This window comes from Acanthaster planci, linkage group LG02, assembly GCF_054643075.1.
Source record: "Acanthaster planci isolate LZ-2023a linkage group LG02, COTS_SCS, whole genome shotgun sequence".
NCBI lineage: Eukaryota > Metazoa > Echinodermata > Asteroidea > Valvatida > Acanthasteridae > Acanthaster > Acanthaster planci.
In genome coordinates, this window is record NC_141778.1 from 9,050,686 (window position 1) to 9,067,390 (window position 16,705).

General features: G+C 39.9%; 1 protein-coding gene across 9 annotated transcripts in view; it reads right to left on the reverse strand.

Moving 5' to 3' along the window:
* The window catches only part of LOC110987977 (rho GTPase-activating protein 18-like), a 63,599-nt gene that overhangs the window by 11,869 nt on the left and 35,025 nt on the right, over positions 1-16,705 (reverse strand). For all 9 annotated transcript variants that reach the window (XM_022251177.2, XM_022251175.2, XM_022251171.2 and 6 more), the window contains 5 exons: positions 13,310-13,463; positions 4,220-4,323; positions 2,655-2,726; positions 795-963; positions 127-218 (listed from right to left, as the gene is read on the reverse strand). In XM_022251177.2, the coding sequence (XP_022106869.1) occupies positions 127-218; positions 795-963; positions 2,655-2,726; positions 4,220-4,323; positions 13,310-13,463 (591 nt within the window). The remainder of the gene's footprint in view (positions 1-126; positions 219-794; positions 964-2,654; positions 2,727-4,219; positions 4,324-13,309; positions 13,464-16,705) is intronic.

Here is a 16,705-nt window from a genome sequence, read left to right on the forward strand (position 1 = left end):
CTACATTCTTTGGTAATATTCTAAAACTGAAAAAGATTTTTTTTTCAAAAGATATTAGTTTGCCAATTATATACCTACTTTTAATTAATCCATTATTCATGAAAAAAGAAGAATATTAACAATTACCTTTTGTAATACCAGTGGCGTGTCTGTTTCCGGTCTCCATAGTCTGTCATTCTCAACAAGTGTTGTAAGTGGGACACCAAAGATACCGGAGTCTATGACAAAAACATGAAAATAATATCTTACATAACATATGTGAATAATCTACATGTATATAAACTAACCAATGCAATAGATGACTAACCTATTACAGTAGGAAAAACTGTACATCGTGTGTAGTTTTAAAATAGAGATCTGCATATATGTAAATTTGGGAGAGCAAAACCAGTTATGGTAATTAAGCACTAACATTAAAATACATGTAGCTTTTAGATAATGTGATAGGAGTACAATTTCCTCTAAGTACTCAGTACTAACATTTAATTCATATTAAACTGTACTTAAAATACACTTTGCTTTTTCAGTTTCATTATTTAGCTTTGACGTTTTCTCAGACCTTTTTTGGAGGTTTCATTTTTTCCTCCAGTTGTTGAATAACAATACAGTCTTTTGTCCTAAGAAATAACCAGGGACCTATTTCAAAGACATCAGGAACAAAAGTCAACGTCAACTTTTGAGGACAATAAATTCCACTCCACTCATGTCTGAATTAGCTTTCAGCCAAATTCAGTGAGAATTCTCATTTTTACACTGAGCCCTTAGTAACTGTCTTTCGACATTTTGGAACCCACCTTTATATTTCTTTCGACTGGACTTTCGGACTGGCTGGAATGACAGGCCGAGCCGGTCAAACATGGCGGTCAACTCAATGAGGGCAATCTGCCGGACCCTGTCAATGTCCTTAGGGGAGAGGAAATGGACCGGGGTAATGCCTAGCTTGTCCCTGGCGATGGAGATGTTCTAAGAGGAAAAGAAATACGCAGAAGGTTGGTCTATACTTCAATGGATGGACAGTATCCACTTCAAAGTAACATTATAATTAATTGGTTTGGATTTGTACTACTGTAGTCACAATTGACACATTTTTTTCTTCTTCTGATTTTCAGTTTATTTTGTTTCTGCTTTAATTTTTTCCTTTTAATATTTTTGCCATTTGTCTGTAATTCTTTCTTTATTAAGATCAATTTAGAGTAAGCCATGAATCAAGTCAGTGAGTGCATATACTTAGTATCTGCCAAGGGGAAACTACTCCATACAAAAACAGGCCCACACTTTTTGCAAAGCACGCGCACCGCCGTGCCTGACAGTCAATTGATCATTTCCTCAGCAAAACCCAACAACATCCGAATGACCCACAACGTCACACAGCAGCTCCTTCAAAAGAGAAAGGAGTACAGGAGGAAAAAAAAGCAAGGCTACATCATCTATCTCCCCGGAGACCACATCTCTCCCCTCAACATTGCCTCGACAACACCCTCGTCCCCAAGAGATTCAGCAGCATGTTAGCCAAAGCACTTGGGCACCCAAACCAGGGGGGATAAAGAAAATTAGGCACACCGCAATTTGCATCCTGCTTTTGCCGGACTGTTCGGGATAATTCATGAGTTCCGCTGCATGCTTGGACAGATCCATGGCCATATTTGGTAAGTCTTGGATATCTGTTTAAGGGTAATTCACTCCAGACCACCCAAATTCTGTAGTGCCAACAATTGAAAGATCAACACGACATTAATGAGAATGCTTCACCATGGATCCCTGGGGTTGTTCACACTCATCGCCTCTGGGTGTCCAAGGAGGTGTCAAATTAACTTCTCATTGCTTTTTGCTTCCACATCACCTCGGCTTACTCAGCTTCACAATATCATCTGTCTACTCTTTTCCCCCAAGGCTTCACTGTTTTTCTCATCTTTTCTTCCGATTTCTCAGTAAATTTTACTCCTGTATTTTGCCAGTACTAAATCACTATGAGTACTGTCAAAATTGCATGTACTTCCACTACTGCTGGTGCATGGACAGTAACAAGGGAATTTTTCTACAACTACAATGGCTTACTGTGGCTCAGCTTGAGACTGATTACCCAGGACAGTCGAGTCCACCTCAAGTCCTTTCACAAGCCCTGTCACTGTAGTAGCAGGGTGGTGAATGACAAAGGAATGTCTCTGTCACAGTTTACCAGAACAATTTGTGTCTTGGCTTCAGACTACAGAAGATGACTTGTGATGGACTTGTGATGGACTCACCACCACATGACTTGTGACTACTCATGTACAACTCGGAGTACTTGTGAAGCACTCAACCACTACACTGTATTACACTCATTTCCTGTTTTTTGGTAAGCATATCAATCTAAACATAGTTGCTAAGCATGTCATTTTGGACATTTTTCACTGTGTTTATCAAGTCATCTGTCTAACAAGCCCCACTCCAAGTAATTTACTGTTCATCGTCTCTTTTACTGCTCTGTTTAACGGTTCCTTCCTGTACATGTTGAATAACATACCGGGTACTGGGCTTGATCCTAAGACAGTCTATATTCATCCATACACAGTCTATGCCTTCCCATCAAAACAAAATCGGCTCACAGAATCTCATCAAGAGAGAGAAAGAAAAAAAAAGATGACAAATTAACAAGAAGTCATTTCTCTACTCACCGGAAGAGCTGCAGACAAACTGCGCAGCAGGTCGTCCTGCCGCAGGGATATGTCTTCGGATGACTGCAGATCCTGCAATGGCAAAAACAAGAAAACATGACACTGAAAACTGGAACCTGATTGCTTTTTTTCAAAGAGGAAAGGCTTTTGGCTGGGACTCAAAGTAAGATGAGGATTTAAGATGGCATCACCCAAGAAAAGCAAAGGAAATTCAGAGAGGTGGCATGTACCGGTATGCACATGTACAAGTGCAAGACTCTAAGACATACATGTATGGCCATGCCCATTGAACAGTAAGAACTTTCGGGGCCAACTTGGGCCAGAGAAGTCTGGCACTCTTGTAATCACAGGTAAGAATTCCACTGCTGTTAATTTTTTTTCATTCAACATGAAAATGGATTAAGCTGCTCCTGATCACGACTTGTGGCCAAAATAGTTTACAAAATACGTCCATGTAAGAGTACTCACAGCCCTTTATAGCCACATAAATCTGCTAGAAACATAAATATAGTGAAGGTGTAACACTACAAGAAAGATCAACTGAAGTTAAAGAGAGGCAAAACTTTGGGTAACTATCCCTTCAGTACTGAAGCTTAATTATTACTCAAATTGTATTCATACAACCAAAAATATACAAAGCTGGAGTCAAAAGATCTAGTTTAAAATCCGACTTTCTCTTCCCAGAAACTGCTTGAAATAAACTTAGCATCCTTTGAAATCAGAATAGCATCCCTTCTTACCAATGAATGTTTGCCAAAAATTTATAGAAGGAAAAACAAGACTGGAGAAAATAAGAAGCAAATGTTTGTCCGCAGAGGAAGAGGAACACTTTGAAAGCAAAGAAAAAAATTCTTTGCGGGTGGAAGGGCTAATATCCTCCCTGACTGCGGTCCAAGAGGTTGGGGGGAAAAAACATGCCACGAAGTGGAGTGGAAAACAGCGTAACAACTTCATTGGTTGCTTTTCCTGTGACAGGTGTACGGTGAAAGGGGGGATGGCTGTGTGTTATTTTGAGCAACTTGCTCTGGAAGAGTGAGTTGGGTTATCCATCGAGTCTTGGCTCATGGTTCCGTGAAAGTCTAGACTCTGACGTTCTGGTACATACAAATGATGTGTTTGAAACACGGACAGGCTTTATGGAATTGGAAATTTTGTTCCACAAAAGGAGTCAGTTCTCACAGGAAAAGTTCTTGTAAAGAATGGAATCTGAAAAACAGGACATACATTGTAAAATATTAGTCCCTGTACTCTCCTTGTCCTAATCTGTACCAGCTGTTTGGGGAGAAAAAAATATCTATTCCAGGTGGATGAAAAGTACCAGGGGTATGCTCCAAATGAGTGGTTTCTTCAGATCTTTGTTTATCACATTAATTTCCCTACTAAGTGCTAAGCCAGAATTTCGACATGTAACTTGCATTAGCAAATACCAGTACATACATGTAGCTGGTCTTTCAGAGCTCGATGTGCTCCAAGGCTGATTCCAATCTGAAACACCATTGGGCCAGCAAATGGATGGATGAGTGATGTCTGGTGGCGTTTGGTGGGGAGCAGTGGGGTCAACTTACCAGAATGGAATCCCGAGCATGGGGTCGGAGGAAGTTGTCATAGTTTCCCTTCTGGCTTGGGACGGTGATGGGCATGGTGTTGGTGAGACTGAGGATCTTGACACCTGGCAGAGGGCAAGAGACAAACCAAGCATTTATACGACTCTGAGAGAACACCACAACTCTCCTTAACAGCACACCTAATGGAAAACTCCAAAAATAGTGCCCCAAGGATGCGCATTAGAGTCAGATTATGAAGCCTCACCCATACAGGGTAACCTTTTAATGTTTTGGTTTCAGCTTCAAATTGGACATGGCTTTCATTACCTTTTCCAATTCTATCAGGTAAAATCAGAATGTCTTTTTGTTTGAAGCTATTTATATTCCTTTCAAATGAATATGAGAGATATTTTTACCACAAATGCATATCAAGGATGTCCTGTGATCAGGGAAGCAACTTCAAATACTCTGTACAATTATTCTCTACTAAATACATGTACACGTACATAAGTACTGCCACATTTTTAAAAAGAATTGGAGGGGCGGAAATTTTTTTTCTTTAAAATTTGAGTTTGCTATCCAGGGAATCCCCCACAAACTCCAATCTTCTCTGTGTAAATCTTTTACAAAATTGAAGTTAACTATTAAGTTACATTGATGTTATGTCCTCAATATGAGCAGTGGGGATCACTAAACTTACAGGTAGCGTAACAAATACTGTGAGCAAATCTGGCTCAAACCCACAACCTCAGCAAGTTTGGTGATTGAGTGCACTAGTGAGCATGTCGCAAAGATGCACTTGAATAAGCTAGTGAATAAGCCAAAATTCCTCGCTAAGTTGTGGAGGGAAGAAAAAAGATTTCCCAAAATCTGCAGTTTATCATTCATGTACTGGCACTTAGGATCTTGTCTCTTTCAAGGTCAAGATCTCATCAAAGATGAAGATTCCCCGGATGACACTTCTCATCATAGGATGTAAGAATTTCTCAAAATTGACAAATATTTTTTGCAGGGCAGCTGCGGTGGCTGAGTTATCAGGATGGGCTCATTAACAAACCGGTCATTTACCAAAGAATGCATTGAAATTCGACCCCAAAAAAAACTGAGGGAATGACATGAGTTAATTCTGTGCCAGTTGGTGCCTGTGATAAATTTGAGTGATTCTTATCTTTGATGATCCCAGGCGTCTTAGTGGAAGGTCCACTGAAGTTATTTTAGAGTGCGGCTACACTTTCTTGAGAGAATAAGGAAGTTTGCATCCATTCAAAAAAAAATAAGGAAGTCTGTGGCTTCTTTTCTTGGAAACTGTGGGAGAATGTGCCCACAAGTTTTATATTGAAAATTTACTTTATTGCCTAAACTAGGAAAATAACAGAGTGCCTCTTCTATTCAACATTTTCCAAGTTAATTAAAAACTTTCAAGTTAATTATAAACTGTCTCATACAAAGTTTTGACAGGCAGTGAAATAAAGTTTCACTCATTTGAAGGGAAAGAGGGCAAAACACTATAAAACTGTAAAACTTAGGAAACTTTTAATGCGGTTCTGTTACAACTGTAACAGTGTAAGTTACTGCACACCTAACCAAAGGCCAGGAGGTCCATACACACATTGTTGTATTCAAGTTTGCAACTCTGTGCTCAAATAATGATGCTTTGTGTGGAGACCCATCGAGAGACAGGATAATACGTTGAAAAGGATTCCAGGGCAATTCTGAAGATGTAAAGGTCTCCACCAGGACTTCCCAAAATGGGTATTTGGAAATTAGGCTACTCGAAAAGGAGGAACTTTTGATGTGTAATTATGTGTAGCAAATTAGGGGTTTTCTGTTGAAATTTCAACCAAGAAAACAAAGCACAGGTACATGTAATTCTGGTTCAAATAGGAGCATTTCGTCTCTACAAAGACACATGTACATGTACATACAAGTACTTGTGCGAATTTCAGTATGTGCGTATCGAGAAATGTGTGGTGGATGCTAGCATTAAGGCAGAGTTTTGATATACATGTACACATATACAGAAGAAAACATTAGTTGTACCAAGGCAAACATTTTCATAGTTTTCAATAATTTGCTGATTCCTGCTTGATGTGGACTTTTTTATTACAATTTCTGTAAAAGGTCAAATCCTACGTAAGCAGTCTAAGGCCGTGTCTGAATCTACTGGCTGTGGCTGGGATTAACATACCTGCGTGTGGGGAATGGCCGTAGCCGCAATGCTGTGCACAGCCCGCTGTGCGCCATAGTCCCTGTACAAACTCAAATCCAATGAAAATCAAGAGAGAACCTCGCCGGCCGTGTGTGGTTTTCATGGGTGTATGTGTTCTCCAAAGCCACGGTCAAAACTTTCACACAGCCAATTGCTGACGTCTTTTCACAAAGGTATGTGACATCTTTGGATTGAATATGCCAAAGTCACCTCGAGATCCAAAGATTGTATGAGCCACTGCTACATGTACATGTACGTACCGGTAGTTGAAATGTTCCAATTGCATCTTACATGTAAACACCAGTATACTTGACCACAGGAGGTATGCAGTAATTCATAGCTTCACATGATGTACCGCATCCATGTACACGGGTTCTCTCCTAAGCTGGTCCGTGCAGTGGTCACAGTACGGTACATACATCTACATGTGAATGTATCAAAAATCTGGAATTTGTATTCGTTACATGTCATGCATGTACCAGTACGTCCATGAACATGTAAGTGACCCATTGGAGAGAACGATAAATCAGTTAAGATGTGATTAGTATTTTGACTTTGCGCATGGTCTATGGCTGTTGCGCATTATTAAAAGAGACAGTGGCACCTGCACGTAATACACCTACATGTGCATGTACATGCCTCTGTGTCATGCGCAATATGGCTGGATAGCTCAGTTGGTACCACAGAACAATGAAGCAGTGATCTTCACAGGTTCAAATTTTGTTCTGCTCAATCTCTGTCGGACAACTTCCCGGTGAGACTTTAGGAAATAACTGAACAGCAAAAACAATGTCGACATGTACATATACCTGTTTCTTCCTCTTCGACTGGAAATCCGAGTAAACTCTGAAAGCTGAACAAACTCTGTGGCCACTCCATTACCACTCACAGGGGAGTTTCAGTATCGACACAAAGAGGATTACTAGTGTAGAAGATACACTTTCAAACTCTGAAGATGCAAAGTTGCACGAAAAAATGCTGTCCAATGTACAGGTACGAAGGAGAACATCAACCTCTTACAAAGTTATCCACACACACACACTTAATGATGAAAGAGAAGAGGCTTGATATCAGTGTCTAAAAATAATTATTATCCAGGTGACAGAGAGGAGAGTGACTAGGACCTAGCTGCCCAAACAAGTTACGTCACTTGTTGGCAATACTACTGTAGCATACAGCAATATTCCGTAATAAATCTGACACAAGAGCTTCAGGAGAAGTGTATTTCAGTCAATGACAAATAGCGCACATGCTGTTGCATGAATTCCTGAAGCAGACTGGGTATGGATTTGCTGGGATTTGGGAGTTTTGTGAGCATCGCAGGCGAGGAGAGTTGGTACCGCTCCTGATCCCACTCCCGCTTTGTATGAATCACAGGCAACCTGACGCAAAGGTGAGGCATCCTGCCTTGCTATAAACATCAGTTTACAAACTCACTGACGTCTATTTTGGCATCACATTTCTGCCAACTGTCACCACGAGCTGCACCGATCTTTTTACCCAGTCAACTCAGGCTGTTTAAAGCTGACGTTCAGTTGTACGTTTATTTTTGGGAGTGATGTACATGTACTTCCCACATGGAGGTTTCGCATTACTTCAGTAACAGAAATTGGTACAACAATGTCATTTTTAGAGGAAGAAATTGGGATAGATAACAATCGAACAACTACGGATCATATCTTTGTCATTCATGATTTTGCAGTATCATATATGCGTATTACATGTAACTTTACACATACAGGTACGTGTACTTGTATGTGGTTACTGATATTTTGCAAAATGTTATCACTTGTTCAAGTACACATGAAACATAGTCTTATTTAGTGTACGTGTACTGTGTACATCATGTCACTTGAGTCAACATCCATGTACATGTATTCTTACAAATGGGTCATTAAGGAGACATTTTGTGGTATATTTTTTTACCTTAGGGAGACATCGGTCATTAGGGAGACATTTCAATGTCTCCCTAATGCCCCGGCTACCAGAAGGAGGCCAAATTTTACCGTCCAAATTTTGAGAGATGATAGATTAGGGTCTAAATTGAAAACATACAAAGTTTGGTTCAGATCAGATTAGGGAATATTTAATTATGGGACAGTAAAGTTTGTGCACGTTCTTATGGGAATGTCTCCCAAGTGACCCATTTTTGGTAATTAGTACATGTACCGGTACATGAATATTGAAACAGGAACAAATTAATACCATCACTGCTCAAGATTCTTCCTTTCAAATTTCTTTCCAAAATGACATTTTTTTTCTATTCTCACCAATATCAGTACCATACCGTGGCCTTTCAGTCAATGTTATGATCGAACCTACATGTACATGTTACTAAGGTCAGTCAACTGATAATATATGTGAGACAGTCAAACAAATTTTGCCAAACTTCTAGTGCCTAACATAAGAGCAAGTTTTTTCAAAAAGGACTAGAATAAATTCTATATAGTCTAATAGAACATTTACTCCAAATTTCCTTTCTAAAATAAATTGATATTCTGCGTCCTGATTATGAACGATTAAAAAACTAATCTATTTAAACAATATCAAAGTTATTTTAGTTTTTCCTTCCCTCTTTGTCTCTTTTAAATTTGAGGTGGAAAATTCAACAGAAAAGCCTGAGGTAGTCACTAAAATCAGTGAGGTGGGCCGTCTCACAGTTAAATAGGCAGGAGAAACCCTGATTTACAACACCAGTCACGAGTAACAAGGAGAACAGTAACAAAGGAATGCTTTTTTTTTTTTTGACAATCATTTGAATAGCCTGTGACTTGATTTCAGAGTAGAGGTCTTGGTGTCTTGATCTTGTGATTGCAGGGTCCTGAGATGGTCTTAAGGAGACTCGACTGGAACACTGCCCAGTGCCACATCAAAAAATGAATAAATAAATAAAGAGAAAAGAAAAAGCAATCAGCGAGCGTGAACTTTGTTGGAATGTTGGACAATGTCAACTGGTCAGAGTTGTTTCAGTGAATATTTTGTCTATAAATAGAGGTGACCAAGTGACTCAATCCAAACAACCTGTTATACTGGCATTGACAGCTGGATGATAATTAGGGGCGATCAGTCAACTTCCGAGGCCAACCTTAGAACTTTCCCCCTCTTTCCTTTTTATTTCATGCTAGAGCAAAGACAGAAATTTTGACTCTAATGCGGACAAGAGGCGAACACATATCACACACATGTACCAGTATGTTCACATGCAGCTTTTAGCACCAAGTGAAAACTCCCATAAGTCCTTTTTCAAGAGAAAACAAAGAGAGAACATACAGGAAAGCACAAAATTGTACTGCAATAATTTCAACTTAAAATCAGTACACAAGAATGGTGAAGGTTTGGTAACATTTCAAAAAGACTTGCATGTGTAGGAAAAATCCTTTTTTAATAGCAAGACTAATAAAAGAAACTCATTTACCAAAAAGCACAGAAATTGCATGTACATGTATACATGTACAAGTCCGTTTATGCATGCTGAAAGTAGAATGCACATTACTTTGGAATTTACATGTACATCATGTTTGTGCATGCTTCTAGACAATTCTTGGGCAGGAGATCTGTCCACCCTAAACTGTCTCAAATAGATCTAATTTTACAACTTAACTGCATCTCTGACAACCATGGTTTACAACTTTAAGACAACACTACATGTAAATGCTTTGTAACATGGTTGCATAATGTTCAGGAAAGTCCCTGCGCTGAACAATGTGGCATTTCAAAGCTCCCGCTGACACCACTGCAAAAGAATGTATTTTGATCCTTTCTAATTACAGCTCGAGTTCAGAACTTCACTCCATCTTTCTACACTGATTCAACGGGCAAAAGTTACGAGCAGTTGCGTCTTTCACGATCATGGTCTTAAAAAACCAAAATGCCAGCTCTGTCTGTTATATGTATACCAGTTCATGTACATGTAACAGTTCAACTTGGTACTGGTATTTTAAGGTAAAAAAATGTGCTCTCTGAAAAAGGACTTTTACCACTGGAGTTTAGATATAATTGTACTTTATATGAACCTGTGGCCTGAGGTATTGCCAGCATGTACATGTTGATCATTTTAATATCTTTTTTATGCTTTTATCAGCTCCTTCACGTCAGTAAAATAATAATTGTTGCTTGTTCATCATCTTAGGACTTTCCAGAGTCACATTAATCAAAAGTAAGATTTGTCCCAGCCCTCAGTGACAGATATATTGTACTAGTGATCCTAAATTTGGGCGACTATTACGGGGACGCATTTCAATTTGTTTAGACCAACTGTAATAACATTCTTTCCTTCCCAGACCCTGCAAAATCTACATGTAATATCCCAACCCCACAATAAAAAACAAACAATTACACAAAAAGCTTTCTATCATTAGCAAACATACGTGAAGACTACATACTAAAACCAAATCGTATACCTCTCCTCCAACAGTGCTCTGCATGCACCAGACTCAATCTTAAACAAACACTGGCCAAGGCAAAGGGCCAGATCTTATTTTAATGCCCCAAGTTCTTACCTTTTGGGAAGGATGAAAGGGAGGGAGGGACAGAGTGATATTGTGGGAAGGACAGAATTCATAAATCGTCGAGAACGTGACTACTGCGGAAGTCAGAATGGCAATCAGTTTGCTGGTGCCATGCCCATGCCAACATTTCACTCACCTTGGCAGAGCTGTGGGTTAGTCACGTTCACTGTCATAATTGTTTAGATACCTATTTTTGGTTCAGTCCCTTCACCTTTCCTTTCAGTAATTACATATTTTCAAACTTACCTGTACATGAAACTTTGTCTACTGGTACACGTTTTAGACACTAATAGGCATTGGGAATTGCCAGGATTTTGTTGGCGCGGCAGAAAGCACCACGCACCAGAAAACTGACAATCCATAAAGTCCAAGGGGGGTCAATTCTGAGGTAGTTTCAAGCAAATTGGTGATTTTCATCTACTTTCCTCCTTTTTCTCTTGATTTTTTCTTTTGTTTTTTCTTTCCTGCTTTATTTGTCATCTTTTCCCAGAGGCGGGGGCAAGCATCCCCCTTGTCTCCCCCCCATCGGTAAATGGTTGAGGATTTCTCAAATACAATGTACTTAGTATCGGCAGATAATTTCAAAAAAGTTTGGCCCTCTATCTAGTCATCTGTAAGGGAGTACATGTATTTGTACATGGAATACATACATGTACATGTACATATACCAGTACAAATACGCAGATGGTACAACATGAACATGTACTGGTAGGGTAACACATGTACACGTACATGTACATTGTGTACCTTAAGAATAATGTTGATAAATACTGTACGAATACACTGTACTGCCGTGCCTTTCAACAAACTAGGCCAGTCTAGACAAGCCAGCTGGTCGCAACTCCATTGAACCTAAAGTGAACCTACCAGTACACGTGTATCACAATGAATATTTCCGTTTAGAGGAAAACGTCTTTTATAAAAATTAAGATAACACTGGGGGTTCTTATCTCAGTAATTTGGAAGATTTTTCTGGGATGGTGGTGTAAATTAAAGAGTCTAGACCAAAGGATTAGCATGACACAATCTTCAACAAATTGAAAATAAAAAAAAATTTGCACAACTGTTGCCAACTGTTCTGCGGGAGTCAAGGGGGATACCATAAAAATTTCCAAAGTTTCAAAATATATGAACCATTTTTTAAATGAGAGACATTTCTTAGTGGTATTTAAAAGCAAATTTCACAAAGTTTGATCTGGAAAGTTTCAGCATTTCCCAAGATGCGTGAGAAACTTTCCCATCTTTTAACTACATTATTAATGAAAGTATGAGAAAGCTGTCTAAATTTTCCAAAATTCAGGTCTTTGAAAATAACAGTTCACTCATTCTCAGTGCTCAGCAAGCTTCCAAGGTTAGTACTGTACATGTATCTCCATGAAATTGGCATATGTACATGTACATAGTTAATTTTCCACGGAATGAGTACAAAGTTATTTGCAAAAGATGCACTTGACTGCGGATGCAGTGCAGCCATGACAGTCAAGGGTGATTCATTGAGAGTAATCGCTCTGTTTTTTTTTTCACCACTGAGTTTATTTACAAGCATGCACTCCACAGTATCAATCATCACGCTAATCTTGTAGCTTCCAAGGACAAGAACTCTATGCATATTAGCATTAACTTCCATGGAGATTGAGACCTGCCATCCGGAATATCAATCCCAAATTCTGAACCGGCAATCCGCTCATGTACAGGTTGCAGATTACATAAGAGCACATTTCACCTGGCACCATGTGACGGAATGACAATCACCTCACTGGCGGTTGCTGATTGTATATTATTTTAAATAGTTCTCTCAGCACATCCCAGCCGGTTAATCCTTGCTAATACCCTGGGCTAATAAAAATAAAGCATTCTCTTAATGAAACACAACATGGAGGATGAATAAGCACTTTCAAGTCTACGTTTGTGCGTGGCAATGCAGCTGTGGTCCAATGAGATGTACAGTCAGGACTGGGTGTGGCAAGTGCAAACCGTGATAATATTAGCTTATAATTTTATCAAGCGCAACATTAATTTGTCTTATTATCTACCAGTACATGTACCGGTAAATTTGATAACCATATGACATGCAAATAAGAGATCCCTACTGTGGTGCATTCCTTTTTCTGAGTTTTGCCTTAATTAACTTGGAATAAATCCTCAGAATAAACAAATGGCCTGACCATCTGACAGAGGCTTTGACTATGGATAGATGGGAATTTGAGTATTCCCCACAAACTGGTGTGCTGGAACAATTGAAGTTTTTGCATAAAGGGCAAAAAGTTGTGTACGCTTGCGTACGTCCTGAAATCTTGAGAGGAATTTGAAAACACGTCACTACAACCCTGCAAAGGGAAAGAGGTGTGAAATGGCCAAAGAGTACAAACCCAATTTCTCTGTTTCAATGCTCACCTGAGTTGACAGAATCGGCCACGCCCGACGACGCATCCTTGTACTTGGACAGTAGCTTCTCACTGGTGAGCCCTTCTGGCAACGTCCGGCTACGGGTCCTACGGCTGCCACGCTTAGCCACACCCCTGCCGTCAGTGTGCGTCATGCTGGAGTGCTGCGGGAATGGAAAACGGAAAACAGGGAAGAGCATGAAAGTTAAAAGCACGATACCAACCTGATTCTCCCGAAGTGAGCACTGACTACATGTACAGTAGGTTGCACAATTCATGATATTTCGAAACATGGCATGAGCAAGCGTTTAATCACAAAGTGATAGAGGTTGCTCCCACACTGTTGTGCAAGTCTGTGCTAACTCCGCATGGTTACACGAGTCATGGCTCATTTTCTAGAACTGGTGTTGACAAAAACCAAACTGAGTGACACAAATACATGTACAAGAATATAGGGTCTACAGGTGTATGCACCTCCTGTCGCAACTGCTGTGGACAGCACAAATATCTAGGAGAAATCTCATTCAGGATGGAGAACAGAAACAAGATGTTAACAGCACTAAATGATGGCTTTTTTACACCTGCATGTATTGAGTGGATAAATAATCGTAAAAATGCATTTTCTGAAAATTTGAAACAGTATAAAGTTCTGGGAAAACATTACATTTTGAGACAAGTGGATAAAATGTTTGCAGCTGGGACTACCTGGTATCTTGCAACATTTAAGACAAAAGGGGGCAGCACAAAAACAGATTATTAATGTACAAATGCCTCATATCCTTCCTACTTACACTAAATCAATGAGGTACAGTATAAGCTAATTCAAGTTTGTTCACCTTAGTATATGTAACGGAAATCATAGACCCCTTTCAGTCCTCTTTTGTTCACACTTTCTCTGGAAGACCTGGTAAGTGTTTTGTTTACATTATAATCATCAATCACAAACTGTAATGTACCGGTAAGCTTGTGGACACCTCTGTTCTCTATTGCTTTACTTATGCAAATTGAATGTGTATGCACGTACATGTATGCACATGTATTGGATGTACATGTACATACCGGTACATGAACAAATGTACATGTAGGCCAGGTGATCACCGCATAACACACCTCTCACCTGCCCACATCAATCCAAAAAAGTGAAAAAGTGAGCGGAGTCACTCCCAGAAAATGACAACAGTTACACCAATGAGGACCGGCTACATGTATATCATACGGACTGGGATTCTGTTAACTAGTCAGAATGTACTGCCCCTGGTGACATGCCTCATCCATCAAGTATTCACGGAAACCATTCCGCCGCCCAATTACATTTACTTATTGGCTGCACGTTATTTCTCCCCCTTCAACGGCAATGGCCATGGTAAATATTTTGACAGAATGGCATGCAGATTTTTCCCTCCACAAAGTTGACACCTGTGTTACATCTCTTCCGTCTTTCATCTTTCCCATGTCTGTTCACAAATGATGTTTTGCATTAAAATTTTTGTGGAGTTTGGTCTGTGAATCTCAAATCTTTTTTAATCTCAATAAATCTGCAAGTATTGTGCAATTAAGACACCTGCATGCACATACACTACATGTACATGCAGGTACGACACGTGGTTTTATCCCACTGAGACATTCAACCCCAATCCCCCCCATCACCTACATTTAAAATCAACCCTTTGTTAGACCAAAGACTTGCTTCATGGTCCCTCCGGCTATTCCCACACTCAGAAACCGGGTAACCACAAATTATCCCGCTTCCATCCACAGAGGACCTCGAGGATGTAGAAATACGTCAATATTTTTTGTCACGTCGGTAAACCATGATTTTACTGAGCCACCGTCAGGGTTTGATGTTAACCATGCCTAGGCTACTGTGGCCACTACACGTGGATACCCCAGGCTGTTTGCGTACCAGATGTCCCTTTGTGGCTTGAATACCACCCATACGGAACTGTCCATAATGTCACCCTCAGGAGGCAGGATAACTGACAAAAAAACACCCCTTGCCCTCACTTGGAGGGTTAAATGGACGGTCCAAATTGTTTTCGTTTGCTTGTTTTGGTGTCATACTGAAGTTATTGTGACTGAATAATGATAGATCAAGTGCATTCATTCACATTTTTTGTTCTTTTCTGGAGATACCAGAAAGTACATGGAGATATGTACCGCACAGTTTGCAAAGTTTACACAGTGTTCCAGTGTACACACTGCATAAGCCTCAACATACTGGTACTATAGTCACTTTCCCCTCGGAAAACAGCACCGATGCACAAACATGGAAATTAACCCAACCAGATCAGAGGATTTAAGAAACTTCAATGAAACAAACTTTGAAAAGTATACACACATACATGTACCGATACATGAAGGTCCCAGACTAGATCTATCATCTTCAATTGCTATGTACATACATGTACTGTACAAATCAAGGAGACCTTGCAGACATGGATTAAGTACCATGCAAAGTTAAGAAGCCCTCAGAATAACATTGAAAGGTCTGTGATGTCCAGTACTTGCATTAAATGACTGCACTGTGAACAGTAGTAGTACATGAACATCAAGTAACAAGTACACGTACTACTAAGTCCATGATGTACATGTACATGTACAGTGTTATCACGAGTGGTACACGTACAATGTACATGTACTGGTACTTCAGTTCATACATGTACATGCATGTGTACCGGTATACATGTACATGTACATGCATGTGTACCGGTATACATGTACATGTACATGTACATGTACATGTATGTACAGGTACATGTATTTCATTCTAGCCACGATTGCAATCCTGAGATTTTGTACCCATCTCACTGGGACTAGAATCTATAATAATCTACACAGAGAATGGCCCACCAGGGGATCAGATCTACCTGTTGGTATTAGCAACAACTAATCTAGTCCTCCTTGGATTGGGGAAGTGGTTTTACAAACCAAGTGTTACGGACAAGACAAATTACTCATAATGGGCGGAGATGCGAGACAGGTGCCGTCAAGCCTTAATTGGTAGATCTTCCAGTGGTTTCTACATTTAATTCGTACCGTTACCAGAGAATCTTTCCAGGAACGACTTTTTATGTGAATTAAGTGGCCAGCTCTCCCCCCCCCCGGTTTTGGAAGGAAGGAAGGGGGAAGAGTGGTGTGGCAGTTGGTTACAACTTGGATTAAGTGAATTAGAGATGTCAAATGTACATACATGTACATGTAGGTGGATAGGGGCTGGACAGACTTTAAGGCCAATACCCTGCCATGTCAGATCCTTCCTCTGATTATAAATTTGGGTGCATTTTCCTTATGCGTCCAGTCTCTCTGGATACTGTAGCAATCACATGATCCTAGGAGGCAAACTGACATACATGTACATGTATGCCCGTAGGATAGCCAATTTTGAGTGGTTCGGCCATTCGTGAAT